The sequence below is a fragment of the Anas platyrhynchos genome, chromosome 14, assembly GCF_047663525.1.
Source record: "Anas platyrhynchos isolate ZD024472 breed Pekin duck chromosome 14, IASCAAS_PekinDuck_T2T, whole genome shotgun sequence".
Classification (NCBI taxonomy): domain Eukaryota; kingdom Metazoa; phylum Chordata; class Aves; order Anseriformes; family Anatidae; genus Anas; species Anas platyrhynchos.
The window spans coordinates 6181248-6196515 of NC_092600.1; the positions used below are offsets into that span (position 1 = coordinate 6181248).

The 15268-nt window shown below is 47.5% G+C and overlaps 1 protein-coding gene across 2 annotated transcripts in view; it reads right to left on the minus strand.

Annotated features, from left to right (window-relative positions):
• Positions 1-2033: 2033 nt before the first annotated feature.
• Positions 2034-15268, minus strand: part of GLRA1 (glycine receptor alpha 1) — a 47909-nt gene continuing 34674 nt past the window's right edge. The window contains exon 9 of one of the 2 annotated variants that reach the window (XM_021277326.4): positions 2034-13422. In XM_021277326.4, coding sequence (XP_021133001.3) covers positions 13132-13422 — 291 coding nt within the window. In that variant the 3' untranslated portion in view covers positions 2034-13131. Of the gene's footprint in view, positions 13447-15268 lie in introns of both variants that reach the window. The other variant, XM_072023420.1, reaches the window with a different exon arrangement.

Sequence of the window (15268 nt, forward strand, 5' to 3'; positions counted from 1 at the left end):
TAAAACCTCAATATCTATTGTTTGAGGTCTTCAGTGGTGTGTATGTTTTAATGGTGAAGACTCTGAAGAAAGTGTGATTTGGCTTGCCTAAACTGGCTGCAGTTGGCTTAGAGTACCTACGAGAAGGACAACCTCTAATATGAAAAATCCTAACAACTGTTCTTGAACAGAAAATGCTGTGGGGAATCTTCAAGTGAACAGGACTCCTTGCTAGCACCTCCACTCTAATGTAGGTAGTGAAACTTTTGTTCTTTGACGTGTTCTCTGTCCCAGTGCTCTGCAATATAGGAAGCTTTAGAAAAGTTGGTTAAACTTCTCCTTAGGCCACTTTCACACCCACACAATCATGTGCCCAGTGCTGGGACCACCTCGTGATCCTTACCTCAATGGTCTGCCCTTCTGGGGGGCTTTTCAGTTCATGACTAGTGTGGTCTGGCCTGTATGGACTGTTCTTAATAGTGTAAGATGAGTAGAAGTAAAGAGTTTAATGTACAGCCATAAGTAATGCTACCCAAAGCAGAACTGAAAGCCATGCTGCCTTTGCATTTTCATAGATTAACTGTGCAAGGCCCTTAACCAGGTTTAGTTAATCCTGTTTTCTTGTGCAGAGGGAAGCTGCTTCTGAGTCCTTTTAACTGTCAGCTGACTTGCACGGGGCTGTTGTATAAAGTTGAACTGAAATTCACATGTTTGGGACTGTGTTTGTCCTGCAGTGAGATTCAGGCTGTGAAGTGGGGCTTTGCAAAGAACTTACTGGAGTAAGAAACAGCCTGTGTGTGAGATGCTGTGTGGTAACAGCAAGCTCTGACTCGAATCCGAAGGAGGAACAGTCTTCAGCAGTGGTATACAGAAGGGATGCCCTTTACACCTGAGTCTGCTTTCTTTGGTGAAAAGGATGGTTCTTGGGGCAAGTATGAAGATCCAGAGTTGATCTCTGGTACTGCTGATTCTGTACCTGACTGACAATGAGTCTACACCTGACCGACAATCTTTGTGAACAGAACGTGGTTCTTAGTTCCTCTTTACACATTGCTGCCCGGGGCTAAGAGCAGATGACACACTGGCAGTTTCCCTAATTACTTCCTGCTAAAGCATGCACAAATTATCTCGGTGATCATTTCACTTCCAAGCAGCACCCTTCTTACCCTGGCCAGTAACTTGAAAAACTACTCTGAGATCTTGATAATCTTGTTTGCGTGTTGTGTGGAAGATGAGGTAAGGGTGTGTGTGTGTTTGGGGGATGCTAATGGCTTGTCTTGAGATACAAAACAGTGATTGAGTGAAATGCTTTCAAACTATTTCTTAAAGATAAGAGCTTGAGTGCCAGTGTGTTTTCAGAATAGATTTAAAGAGCAGAATGTTGCCTTTCTATTCTGTCCTAAAAGGCACCTTGCCATACCAAGTGGGATCTGCTGCTCCATTGATGATATTTCAGACTTGACAAAGCATCTGGCTGTTGAAAAATACTTTCTTGTTCATCTCTTAATGAACTTGCGCTTTCAATGCGAGTGGCAGTCCTTTAACATTCCAAAAAGTCATTTTGGGTGTCTGCGCTGAGGTCAACTCATTTCCCAACGGGTCTTAAGGCTGTGTATAAATAATGCTGTACCCAGACATGCAGAAAAGCATATGAAGTACACCCTCCTTCCCTTTGTATGAGAATTTAAGGCCTAGTTTGGGTCTGCAGGAAGCACCACCAGTCTTCTGAGACTGAAGTCCAAAAGTCCAAGGTACTGTAAAGATACAAACAACCAAACTCTGTGTTTGGGTAAGTGTCAGTGCTGTTTGAAAGACCAGAGCAATGTCTTATACAGGCTGGAAATGTGAGACATTCATTTTGACACTCTGCTGCTGCCCAGACTTGATCTTCAGTCCTTCAGGAATTCCTGTGTGGGGTGGAGCTCAGGAGGTCACAGATGGGAGAGATTATTCAGCATAAAAGGTTTAACAGTGAAACTGGTCCTTTGCCTTGTTTTCATGAAGTGTTGTATTAGCACAAATGTGCCAGCAGTGTGGGCTGTAGCCTCGAATCTCTGGTGCTAAAAGTCTAGGGAGAGAATTTGAGAAAAATCTTTATTTTTTTAGTTGGTATCAGCATGGATGTATGATTCAATAAACATACACATGTAACAGCAGAAACTTACATTTCGCCTTCATACTCCTGAAATAAACTTTAAAATAGAAATTCTACAAGCAAGAAAAATAACCTGACACTTTGTGTGCAATGCAAACTGTAAGGTATGGGTTTACTTCCTCATGGCTTAAAAATGCTGCTTCTAAAGAAGCAGATGCTCTGCACCCTGACCAGTGCAGCAAAATGTCCTTAGTTGAATTGTGAGGCCTGCCAATTTTGTTTGTCTTTATTTATATCATGTATGTATAACCAATCCCTATAGAAAAAGGGAGGCTTATTTGAAAGGCAGGTAGGCCGGAAAGTGCTTAAGGATTAAGCTAGTTCATCTTTTTAAAAAACTTAAAACCTAAGACATTTTTTTTTTTTTAGTAGGGGGTACACTGTATTTCTCTATTCTTCCCTCTGTTCTTGAAGGGAGAGTAGCCTGAAAACTACTAAGCATTGACTTTGTCTCCATTGCATCTCTTGGAAAGTGTTTTCATGATCTAGTAGTGTTACTTCAAGAGCACATGAGCCATTGCCTCCTTTTCTCTTCCTTTTCACCTAAATTTGAGCGTTTAGTTTTTGCTCTGTGAATACTTTTCTGATGATTCCCCTGTGAGAAGCTGATATTTTAGCACCCACAAACCAAAACAGATGAATGTGAACTGTTTCTATCCCTGTTTTGTAGAAGCTTATTGGAATTTAAAGGAAGTTGAATTTTGTTCTCTTAGCAGCAGCTACCTCTTTTTTCCTGTGCTTAAGAGATGATTAAAATAGAGTAGCTTTAATGCCATGACTTAATGCTTAGATTTCGGTAAGACTTGAGAATGAAAGGGAAGAGCTCCAGCCTTGTTTTCGTTCATATTCTGAATATGAACAGTGTCCTAATCTGTGTCCTAATTTTTAAACAAACTGCAGAAGTAGTTTAGACTTCTAAGTTTAGACTTTTATTTACAGAAGCCTATTGGTAGAGGGGTGCTGATGGATGGGTTTGTCAGGAGGGATATAATGCTGTTACCTGCCCTGCCCCTCTGCAGGAGGCTCTCCTACAGCTGTGGTCTGTCTTAGCAAGTGCTGTCTTCTTCCTGAGCTCCACCTGAGAGCGGTGGGTGGCTGGTATTGCCCTCTCTGGGGACAGTGACTGCTGGCACAGGGACAGGACAGCCAGTAACATCTTAGGCAGCAGCTGCTAAATGCAGCCCAGCTCATTTGTCACAGCCCTTGGCTGTCCCTGGTATAAACAGTACCAAGGCGCTGTTGTATTTTGGAACAAATGAGCTTTTAAGTCAAGCTTTTGAAACAAAGATTTTCTTCATACAAATGGCTTACAGATGGGAGAGATACGGGCAAGAGAACAAAATGCAACTTGGGAGAAAAAGAAAACCTGAAGTTTGTGGGAGGTACCCCGAGATACAAGATTCTTTAGGGTTTTTGACAGATGAGGGGGATACTTTAGGAAAACTTTAGGAACCTGAGGTGGTCTTTATTAAGGACACAAAGAAAATGCACTCTTTGTGCTGAAATGTTCCCACTTCTATTTATTTTGTATGTTTTCAATTAGGAAGTATTCCTGCTGCGTATCTGTATCTCCCCTTGAAAGTAAAACCAGATGTGCAATGGTTGTTTTGAACAGAAATATCTTAAGTATTTTTATTTTTTCTTCTAAAGATAAATTCATTTACAAAACAACGTAAATGGATGTGCGTTTGTAGTTGGAAGGGAGAAGTTCCTGGGTCCTCCCTTCCTTTTTATATCACTTATGCATAAGTTTTTTTCCTTACTCCTCATCTCAGTTTTAATATAATAAGCGTGATATGCTGCACACCATGGTAGGATGTGAGTAGACAACACAGTCCATAAAATGTCACTGTCCACAAGGATGTTGTTTATGCCTGCTTATGGCTGTTTGATCTCGCGTGGGTGGCTACGAACAGCTGCTTGGGACAGGTTTATGCATCTCTCAGGATTCAAAGGCTGCTTCCAGGATGGCGTTCACCAATGCTGCAGGGATGGTAATCTGCGATGAAATGCGCTGTGACCTTTGCATGTCAGGCCATTTTCAGGTGAAGTCCTTGGTGTGTCGCTTCGTCTTTAGATCTCTCTATAAATCTCTTAATTCACTCAAAGTTTTGCTGTAGCTCAAATGCACGGGTGAATGGCTTTTAGCACAGTTGCCTTCTGTTTCAGTTCTGTTGAAACAAAATCATCTGAAACAAAATCATCTCTCTCCTGCAGCTCAGTAAGTCCCTGAAAGAAGAGGTGAGCTCTGGCAGCAGTGGTTGCTCTCAGTATGCTGCAGCCAAGCTCAGGAAACACAAGCTTCTATCTCCTGCATATGAACTCCATTTCACAGCAGGGTTGAGATGCTCCAGGCGGTGCATTTCAGATAATTTATTCCACATGCGTGTGCTGAGTTAAGTCACTTGGCCTTTGTGCCTTAATGTCCATGGCTGTCACTTGATGCAGCTCTGGAGCTGGCCCGTCTCTCCTGACTTACTGCCCCCGTTGCAGGGAGTGCAGCGCTGGCTGTACAGCGGGACTCTGACCCTGTGCTCAGCAGCAGGACCAAGCTCAGAGGCAGAGTTCACGCATAACAGATCACTTCTCATTGAGGAGAAGGTGGTTCACATACCCGCCATCCAAATTTTTCACAGAACATCGCTGTTTTAACTTATTTTTTATTTCCAGAAAAAAAAATAAATCCAGTTTGGACACTTCCGAAGCTGACAGATCCCTAAACTAACCTGTTGCCTCGAACTGAGCAAAGAAGGGATGCACTGACCAAGGGTTTGAAATACCTGCATCTTTCACTGGCCCTGTTGAGTTTAGTAATCCCTGCTCAGTGCTGGAGGACTGCGAAGGAGACTGGAGGGGCTGTTGTTAGTCCTCCAAGTAGGCTACTTCAGGGATTTGTCAGCTTGGGGTATGCTGCTTCTGAGCTTCTTTTCCCTGCTTGCTTCTTATTGAAGCCTGGCATTGGAAGGACACAAACATCTTGGACAGAAACATACTCAGGTTTGGGAACAGCAGAACAGAAAGGAAACAGCAAAAGTTCAGTGTAGGCAAAAGCAGAGAAGAGTTTCAAAGCCCTTGTTCAGTTGTTTTCCCCAGCCTAGGTGAGCACAAAGCACTGGAAGTTGTGCTCCCTTCCCCTTTTATTTTTTGTCAGAAAACAAAAACACCCATGGGATTGAGGGAAAGTGAGTGTGTACATCTGAACAAGGACTTGCCAAGAGATCTCATGCTATTCCTGCCCATGAAGAGCGTACTTGTGTCCATCACCTTAGGGTGCAGTTACTCAGGGAGCTGTGCTTCCAGCACCACTCCTACATTACAGCTCTTGTTCCTTCTCCCCTTCCCTTTGTTACTTGCTGTTTTTTCAAGGTTAATTTCAGAGGTGAAACTACCCGTGATTATCCTACCTCTTCCCCCATGGGACAAGTCAAGCCCAGTGACTTCTCACCCCAGCCCCTTGAGGAACAAGCACCTGCATGGACTGGGGTTGCAAGCCTGCCTGCACTTAATGAAATTACTAGAAGTTCCTGTCTGTGTGGGTCCTGATCTGCTCTTCCTTTCATCCTCCTGCTCCCTGCCCTTGCCTTGCTCTTTGGTAGGGAGCTGAACTTGGCCTCCCCTGCCTCCTTCTCACTTCAGCCTCCCAGGAGCAGGGCTGGCCTAGGAGCAGTCACAACACACTTGTGTCCAGCTCTGGCACATCACAAGCTCCAGAGCCAGTCCTACTCCTTAGGGCCTTGCGTGTTACTTTACCTCTTGACAAATACCTGTGATTAGGATGCTTTAAAAAATTTGTAAATGCATATGCAGGAATGGGGCTAAGGTGCTGCCCTGGACACAATCTGTTTAACATTGCATAGTTTTAGTTCAATAAAGGTCATTGTTTGTGGATTAGGTACCAAGCAAGAAACCCTGAAGCCCACGCCTGATGCTGGAAGTTGTGGCCTGTTGTTCTCTGCAGGGCCGCAGCAGGGTGGTGCAGGGCCCCTAGCAGGCCTCCAATGTTGTTGTCACTGTAAATGTGTTTTCACTGCCAGGTTGATCCAGGCTCTTGCCTGCTCTGTACCTGGAGCTATAATTTAGTGCCCAAATTCTGTGATGTGCCCAACCCAGGCCAGCTGGCTCAGCTGGTCTGCAGCCTACAGCTGGAGTCGTGCTTGTGGCAGACAGGAACCCCTGCACACTGCAGAGGGGACATGGCCTAACCTATGGGGGATCCAGTGATGCCCCAATTACCCAGAGAATCCAGCTGTACACCCGCAGACCCACCAGGGCAGGTGATTCCAGCCCGCTACAGCCCTACCCTGGCAGCAGCTCCCCAACGCCCCAGCCCCACCAGTCACCGAGCTCTGTGCCCTTCACACGGGGGAGCTGAGGGCTGACTCTGCCCGTGCCAAGCCTGACTCACCTGCAGGAGCACCGACACGCTCGTGGTGCTGAGAGGGAGCACGTAGTCAGTGGCGCTGCCTCGTGCCCCAGCCGGGTGTAGCCAAGGTCCCTCCGCAGGTCAAGAGCGTGCCCTTGTTTGCCATGAGCTGCTTAAGCACTTGCCACTCGCATTGTATAAATACGAGCTAATTTCCAGCCAGGCTGATGTTTTATTCATGGCCGTATCATCCCACACCCAGTAAAAGATGGATATTTTCATACTGGAAGTGCAATCCTATTTGAACCTGAGGCTGAGAACCAGGGGTAGGATTTTGTATCCCCTCCCCTCGCTGTGAACTTCCACTGCAGGGAAGTAGCTGAGTTCCCTCTCCCTTGTGCTTTTTTTTTTTTTTCTTTCTTTTTATGTGACTGGCTTCTTACTGCTAGTAGCAGCAGTGACAGCGCTAAGCACAGCCTTTAAGCCCCACCAGTGATGCTTTGACTGCTGAAAGGATCGCTAAACTGCTATGAAGCCATCCCTGTCTTCCCCCACAAGGCATCGTTTCCTTGTGCTGAACCTGTTCCCAGTGCATGAACATAACCTGTGCATGGCCTGGGTCAAACCCTGGCTTCTTCATCTTCACCACTGTCAGGAGCTGGCCCTATCCCAGGATGGGCCTCAGGGCCCTCTCTGCGATATTCCCAGGAACAGGAATACTGCAGGGACAAGCCCATCATTTCTACTTAAAGCCTGATTCTAAAGTGCATGAGGGCTGCAGCCTAGGCTTGCTTGACTCAATGGCCACTTATTAAATGCAACTTAATTACTGGTAATAGCTTTGACTATTGCTCATACACACTGGCACTTTCCACCCTGAATGCCAGGAGAAGACAGCATTGAGGCATGCAAATCAATCTCTCCTATTGCTTTCTCCTTCCTTCCCCTTCTCTCCTAATCTACACCAGGATCCTCGTTTCACAAGCAAACCCGTAATTTCCTTTGCTAGATGCTGAAATCCTCCCCCTTTGAAGACTGCCTTGTGATCCCTGTCTTCCACCAGGGTACGGTACCGGGAGCCTTGGTTCTTCACTGGCTGCACAATGCTGGGACAACGTGACACGGTCAGCGAGGGCAGAAACGAGCTGGCAGAGAGGCAGACCCTACAAATCAGGACGCCTGCTGCAAGGGAGATCCCGGGCTGGGATTTCACCTGACTCAGCCTGGTCGTCCCATTGCCGAGCTAACTCCAGCATCACCCAGTCCCATACGGGAAAATAGCCCCAAAGTGTGCCTGCTCTCCAGCTTGTACACAGCTTGCTTTCACACAGAGCATGGTCATAGAGGAGGTCTCTGGCCCACCCTCACATTCTCCAGGGGTGCTTTTCATGCATGCTTTGCTATGGGAATGCTTTCCTGGTCACCCTTACCCTGCCTGCTTTGGAGGAACACTTATTCTCCTATTGCTTTGTGTTTCCCAAGACACCTGTCCCTGCCAGGCCCTTCAGAGGTTGCAGAGCTGAGGAACGTAACCTCACAGAGCTGAGAGTTCAGGAGGAAGAAGGGAGATGAACGCGGAAAAATGCATTTTTTAATATATTTTTCTTTTTGGTTACCTCACTTTGAATGAGGTAGCAGACTCCCGGCCTAGATCCTTTTGAGCAAATAGATGTGAAGCTGCCATTAAGAGAGAGTTGTTCAGAAAGAAAGAGGGGCTGAGAAAACTTAAAGAACCTGAAGTAATTTTGGAGGTGTCATTCATTAATTTTGCTATTCATTAACTTCATTAGCTTCTGCTTTGGTGCTCATCTCCTCACCCTGAAGAACAATCAAGCGCTTAATTTTCTACTTAAATAGTGTGCCGTCTCCAGGGAAATGATGGGAATTTACTGAGAAGCGGGAGCATCGTAACACCCTTCACATCTCCCTTAGAGCAGACGGGAGTGCAGGGTGCCTTCTAGTAGGGATCAGATAATTTTCTCACTGAATTGAGCTTTTTGGGACGCTACTGAGAGGCCAGACCAGCTGCTTGCAGCCCCTGGATGGGAGACGTGTGGTGTCCAGCTGGCAGGCAGTGACCCCAAACTTGCAGCCCCCCATAGGGCTGTGCTGTGGGGCAGGCAAGGCTCAGCCCACGTTACCCACTGGTGCTTGGAGTGATGGATATTGAAAGAGATTGTGTTGTCTTTATTTGGCGTAAGGATAAGATCTGTGTTTTATTAAGGAATGGTAGCACAGTACAAAAATATGATTGTATAAAATCTGTGAAAAATGATACCGTTTAAAATATTCTTTTCTCCTATCACATGTTCCTTTCTTTTTAAAAATCTCTATATTGTCAACGCTTGTAATCTTCTTCTACCAGCACTAGGAAGCCAAGAATGGTCCTCTGTGGTCCTTGGATTTGCCTTAAAAATAAATATCTTCAGAAGTGGCAGAAGAAATAAAACAAAATAAAAATCTTCCAGAAAAGTCTGGAAGACTGTGAAAAAAGAAGTGGAAAAAAACAAAAACCAACAACAACTACAACAAAAATGTTTCTATTCACAGGACATGAGAACATCCTGCATTTGGTATTGTTTGATGTTTCTAGGAGCAAAGGCCTCCAGCCCTGACCAGCAAAGGCTTCTCAGGACAAGAGGGGTGTGGGCACTAGGAGACCCACTCGATGAATGGCCCTGCATGTATTTAAAGGCAAGCTGGTGCTATGCCAGTGTCAAGGCAAAGCCTTGCAGTCTGGAGCACACCAAGTGCTTACTGGTCTGTCCTGGGCCCTTTTCATCACCTCTCATGGATGTCTATGGGATTGGGATTGCGATCCCAGCTGGAAGCCTGCTTTGGTCAGAAATTAAACTGTGAAGGACCCACCTACCTGACTAAAATAGCAAATTTATCCTACCTTATTTTTATTTTCTGTAGTTAGCAAAAATAATTCCTGCTCATGAATTGATACATCTTCAGCAACATCTGGAAATAATGTTTTTTTTGGGATGAGGCTATGTTTTTCTGAATAGTCCAAGCAAATTAGGACCTTATTTTCTTTCTACTGCCAGCCCGACCACTGACTTTATTCAGAGGTTTTGTTTCTGAGCCCGTTTTTTAAAGAAAACTAACAAGTACTGAGTTAAATTCCATCAACATGCCTGGAAGCTACCCCACAATATCAAATCCTGTACATTTTTACTAATAAATATAATTATTGGCACTGCTGAAGCAGCCTGCTTAGGAGACAGATTATCAAAGCAAGTTCTGTTGCAATGCTGCGACTAAACAGGGAAGTACAGATGGAGAAAAATGTTTGATTTTGAAAACTTCACAGACTTTCCAGGGGCTCCTAGGACAAACTAAAGTCTTGTCTACATGGTGAAGTGATCTGGCAGAACATTTGTGGGCCAGCTATCAGCAGCATCCGCCCTTTGCCAAAACCCCAGCATGTTTCATGTTGGGCTGTACGAGTGCTGCTCCCTTTCGCCATGCGGGCAAATGGAAAATGGCCCGGGTGGAAACTGGCTGCTTAATGAAGAGAAAACAGTATTATGGAGAGCATATTACATGTCTAGGGGTTGGCAGAGTTGCAGAAGCAGGCTGGTAAGTGTGCAATTCTTGTTCCTGTCCCTGAATTCCCATGGACTGCACCAGCAGCCAGAGTGCTCGTACATGAGCAGGAAATGCAAGCACCTTTCTGACAATTCCAGCCCCTGATTTGCCTTCCTTTGGCCTTACCCAGTGCCAAGGAGTGACACCGGAGCTCCAGTGAACCACCAGCTTATCTACATCTCCTGCCCCCTCTCCTAGCCAGAGCAGAGCGAGATGAGATGGGAACGTACGAGATGAACGAGGGAGGAGGTTCCTTCTCCTTGCTCTGGTCTTGCCCTTGGGATGTAGGATCAAGACCTAAAAGGGGTGGGAGCACAGTGCACGGGATCTGTTAACAGCCAACAGACGGCTCCTTGCAGCAGCTCCAGCTAGGCAGCAGGATGGGCACAGAGACGTGCTGGGGTGAAGTCACTCTGTGAATAAACCTGGAGCTGGCTGTGCCCTGAGGTCCTGGGGACACCCAGACACTGTGTGAAGCACGGCCACACTGCTGACCCCTACATGCAAGGCTTGGGCACTGAGGCAAAGACCGCTTTTGTCCAGATGACAGCGAATTGTGGTCATTGCCCTGCTGCCAGGCAGGGGCAGGTAGGGGAACTCCCCGGTTTTGCTCGTTGTCTCAGCCAAGGCCGAGCTGTTTAAAGCAATTGCACAACCCATGGTATGCACGGCCAGCCGTCGCACATGCAGGAGGAGCTCAATAATTCAGCGAGCAAACCCCGAGCCGGCAGCAGGCTTGGGCTCCAGCCAAGGCTCCAAAAGTTGTCCTAGCATCAAATAACAGCTCTGCTCAACAGCTTGAGGTCTCCCTCCTCGGGAAAGCACAGTCTGCTAGGGGAAGGAGAAATCCCCAGCCCACGGGTTTTCTGCTGCTCCAACAGAGGAAAAAGGGGCAGGGGCTGATGTACTGGGTCATACTGGTATCGTGTGACCTTTCCCTGTCCCAGCAGTGCCAACAGAGACAGAAAGCTGGATGGCCTTTGCCAGAACATTAGGAAATATTGCCGTTTGCCCTAGTCCACACAGTGACCATCATGATTTTTTTTTTCCTTCTCGTTCTTTTGTTTCTTTTTTTTTTTTTTTTTTAATTATTTTTAAATAAAGTGTATTTAGTGCTGGTGAAAGGTGCTGAATTGGCAGCATCGGAGATGGGTGTCCCTCTGCCTGACCCTGGTGGTTTCTCCCTTCGGCACCGACCCTGTGCTAGCACCCAGGTCTCCCAGAGCTGCCTGGACCACCGGTGACTGAGGGGGGGCTCCCACCTCCTGTCCCAGGCTCTACTGCTGCTGACCTGGTCCAGGCTGGAGCTGGCAGTGCCGGGGTTGGCACAGCACCGTGAGCTGCTCCAGCTGCCCTGGGGGTGCAGCTCCTGCTCCCAAGGAAGGCGTCGGGTCCACAGCCCAGCCCAGCGGGCCTGAGCATGAGTTGGGGTGCTGCTCATCTCTCTGCCTTCCTGTAGTGCCTAATCCAGCCCCCACACCAAGTGCTTCAGTGCAGACTGATTGTCTCTTCCTTCCCACTCCCTCTTACCCACCTCGCTAAAGTGCAAACGAACGCAACCGAATCGCCCTGGGTGCTGCAGCCCGGCTCACGAGCAGGGTCCCACAGAGCCCAGACCTGAGCCAGCCTTTCAAATAAAACCCTGGCGCTAAATGGCGTGCCCTCCCCACCCCAAACACTGGTGCCAACCTGTGCCACCATTTGGCCAAAGGGAGACACCTTTGTTTCCTTGTCAATGGGCACCCACCGCCCCCATCCCGCCCTCCCTCCCCTCCTTCCCCATCCCCAGCACCCTGTGCCAGCCTCCCCGGGGCTCTGCCGGGTGGCAGAGAGGGGCAAAGCTGCCTGCTCCAGCCTCCCATGCACGTTAAAGCTAAATGCAGCACCAAAATAGTTACAAAAATAGAGTTTCGGGTCCGTTGGCCCGACTTCACTATTAATACTACTGCTATGAAATGTCCGAAAATAACAGCCTCTCTCTCTATACACACCTTCCCCCCCACCCCGTACTGAGAATATTGCCGTTCGCCCGTTCCTGTCGTGACAAGGCATGAATATGCCTGGTTTCACTATATTTTAAATATAATTTATGCTATAACTCACCCAACGCTTCTATCCCCCCGTATTGTAAACAAACATGGCAGAAAGGGGCTTGGGAAGAAAAAAAAAAAAAAAGAAAACAAAAAGGTTATTTTAAAAAACCTTCATCATCTAGTGGTCTGAACATTATTTCTGACTCCTGGGACTCGAATCTTTCCAAGTCGTTTAGAAGGACAGAAGGTACCTGTGACTTCTGATGAAGGCTCTGCTGTCCTTCTCGAGTTTCCCATTGGATGCTCTCTGATGGGGGTGAGAGACAGAATATATTTGCTTTCCTCTATCCAAAAACCACAACATGTTTGATCGGCAAACCCGTGACTAAAAAAAATAAATATAGAAAATAAACAACAACCCACAGCCTCTTTCTTAAGTTTCCCCGTCTATCCAGTTTTCAAAGTGCGAAACCTAGAGAAGCACAGAATGATTTTCTTGCCTTTTTTTTTTTTTTCTTTTGTTAGGGCTTTTTTTCCCCCACGTGCTTAACTAGTATGGCCTTTCTATAGCAAAAGTCAGATAAAGCGTAATTGCAATCATTTCTGCACATGGAATTATGGATCATTCCAGTGACTTGAGAATCTAAGCTGTTAATAGGCTAAAAAAAGGATTTTTTTTTTTTTTGATTGTTTTCTCTTTGCATTATAATTAAGCATGAATATATATTAATATATTACACTGCTTGGATTGCAGCTGGAGCAATCCAAACCTTCCTATGCTGTAAAACTAACCCCTGCCCTTGCACTCCCCAGATCAAGAGCTTTTTTTTCTCCTCCCTGTGCCCGTTATCCTCACTTCCCATGGTTAAAAGTCCCTCCCAGCCCCCCACCCCCCTTTTTTTTTTTTTAGTAGATATTGCCACATTCTTAAATTCATGCATTGCTGCATTGCTATTGCACATATATAAAGGATTGCTCTCTCCCTCCCAGCTGCTCCCCTTCCCTCACTGGTTGTGCACGTCCTCCCTGCGGACGATCTTGTAGATGATCCAGTAGAAAATGTTGAAGATGAGGAACGCCATGGGGAAACCGATGCGCGAGATCTTGTCGATCTTCTTGGCTCGCTGGATGAAGAGCTTCCGCATCTCCTCGGGGGAGCGGGACGGCGGGGGGACGGGGTTGGCCGTGTTGTTGTTGTTGGCGCCCTTGACGGAGATGCCGTCCTTGGCTTGCAGGCACGCCGGCCCCATCCCGTAGGCGGTGAAGTTGAACCTGCCTTCGCCGGCTTCGTCCTCCTGAAACAGGTTGAGCATGGGACTCTACTTAAAATGAGATATAGACAGTGCACCCTTGCTATAAGGCTCTCCACGGGCAGCGCCCTGCTCTCGAGGGAGAGAATCCTCCGCTGAACCCCAGTCTTGGCACTGGTGGACCAACCCCAACCCTCTGCTCCTGGGAGGTCAGCCTTATAGAGGGGTGCCAGCTGGGTGATGCGCAGAGGCAAAGCAGGGGATCCAGGCACCCCGTGGAGAGCAGACGGACTCCAGCCTCCTTGGTATCTTTGACACACTCAAAAGGTTTTACGGCACCGCGTTGTTTTTTTCCAGCTGCATCCCCTGTTTTGCTTCTGGCCCTCCCTCCCCCTGCCCCTAGCAGCACCTTCTTTGCTTTGCCTGTGGGGTTCAGCTCGCCCAGAAGGAGGGGGCTCCATGGAACTCAAAGCAGTCAAAGCCACACCAGGAGGCTTCCTGCAGAGTTACATGGACGTGCGGGCGGCACAGCCTGTCCACGAAAAGACCTCTGCAGGCAGCACGGGGCCAGCCCTCAGCTCGCCTGCCTGCGGGATATCCCTGAGCCCCTCAGCCCCTGCCCCATCATCCCTCTGCCAGGTGAGCGGCAGAAGTGTCCCTTCCATGTGCCAATGCTCAGACACGGCTCCTTGTGCTAGTTCCAATTAACGAGCAGAAAAAAATCCTTTATTTGCCAATCTCAAAGCAAGTGTTGTTACTGTTTTTCTTGGCAGAGGCCTTGCAGCCCTACTCTCTTGCACACAAGGATGCAATTATGGAATCACAGGGAAATTTCCCGTCCTTATTTCTTTGCAGAGTGTCTTTTCTGGATGGCCCCCATACCGAGCGGGTAGCTGCGTGGGATGGATGGACTGTGCTCGCTCTGGGGAGGGAAAGCAGGGGGAAGAGGTGTTATCTAAGCGAAAATAAAGAACCCAAACAAAATCAAGCTTTTTTTTTTTTTTTTTGATTTCAAGGCAAGCTGTCGAGTTGTATGACCTAGCAGCAGGCCTTTTTGTTTCAGAAACCTGGCTAAGACGATTCGTGCAGACCTTTAGGTAGTTCCCTCCTCTGGCTGTGCCCACTTCTCTCATTCCTTGTGTCTGAGACAATCCTTAACCACTGCTGCCTCCCAGGGGCGCTCTGCCAGGAGGTGCACTGCCTGGGGACACTGAGGCACCCCAAATTAGGACCCAGCTGCTCCTGGGGACCATTGGACCCTAAGCAAGAAACTGCAAGCAGGGAGTCAGGGTTCACAGAAACTGTTCTTTTGGCTCTCCTAGAGATTTTTTTTATTATTTTTTTTTAGTTAAAAGCCCGATTAGCTTCTGATGGGTGATGCAGGCATTGCCAGGTGGCCACAACCTGAAGCACTGCTGGTGGGGAAAGGGTACCTGGCCCCCCTGCTGCTTGCAGCAGCTCTGGCCGTGCTGCCAGCACCCCGTGCATCTCTGGCTGGTGGCACGGGGTGGATGCAGGAGGCCCTGGGCTGCTGCTCCTCTTCCTGCGGTGCTGGGGGTGGCAGCAGTGCCTGGCATCACTCTGCCCTGGGGAATCAGGGAGAGCTTTCAGTCACTATCAGGAGAGCTTCCACATCACTAACCAGGCTGGGCTGGCATCCTTGGCCTGGATCTCCAAAAAACTCTCAAACACTCAAAGAGAGAGTTGTCCAGTCAGACTTTCTGGTCTATTTCTCCTCTTTCCAGGCAGAAGGAGGTAAGAGGTGGAAAGGGCCAAACCCTGGCAGCAGCTATTTAGCTATTTATTTTTTTTTTATAAATATATATTTAGCTATTAGCTTTTTTAATTTTAATTTTTATTTTTAGAGAGGAAAAAAAGAGTCTTTCTGACA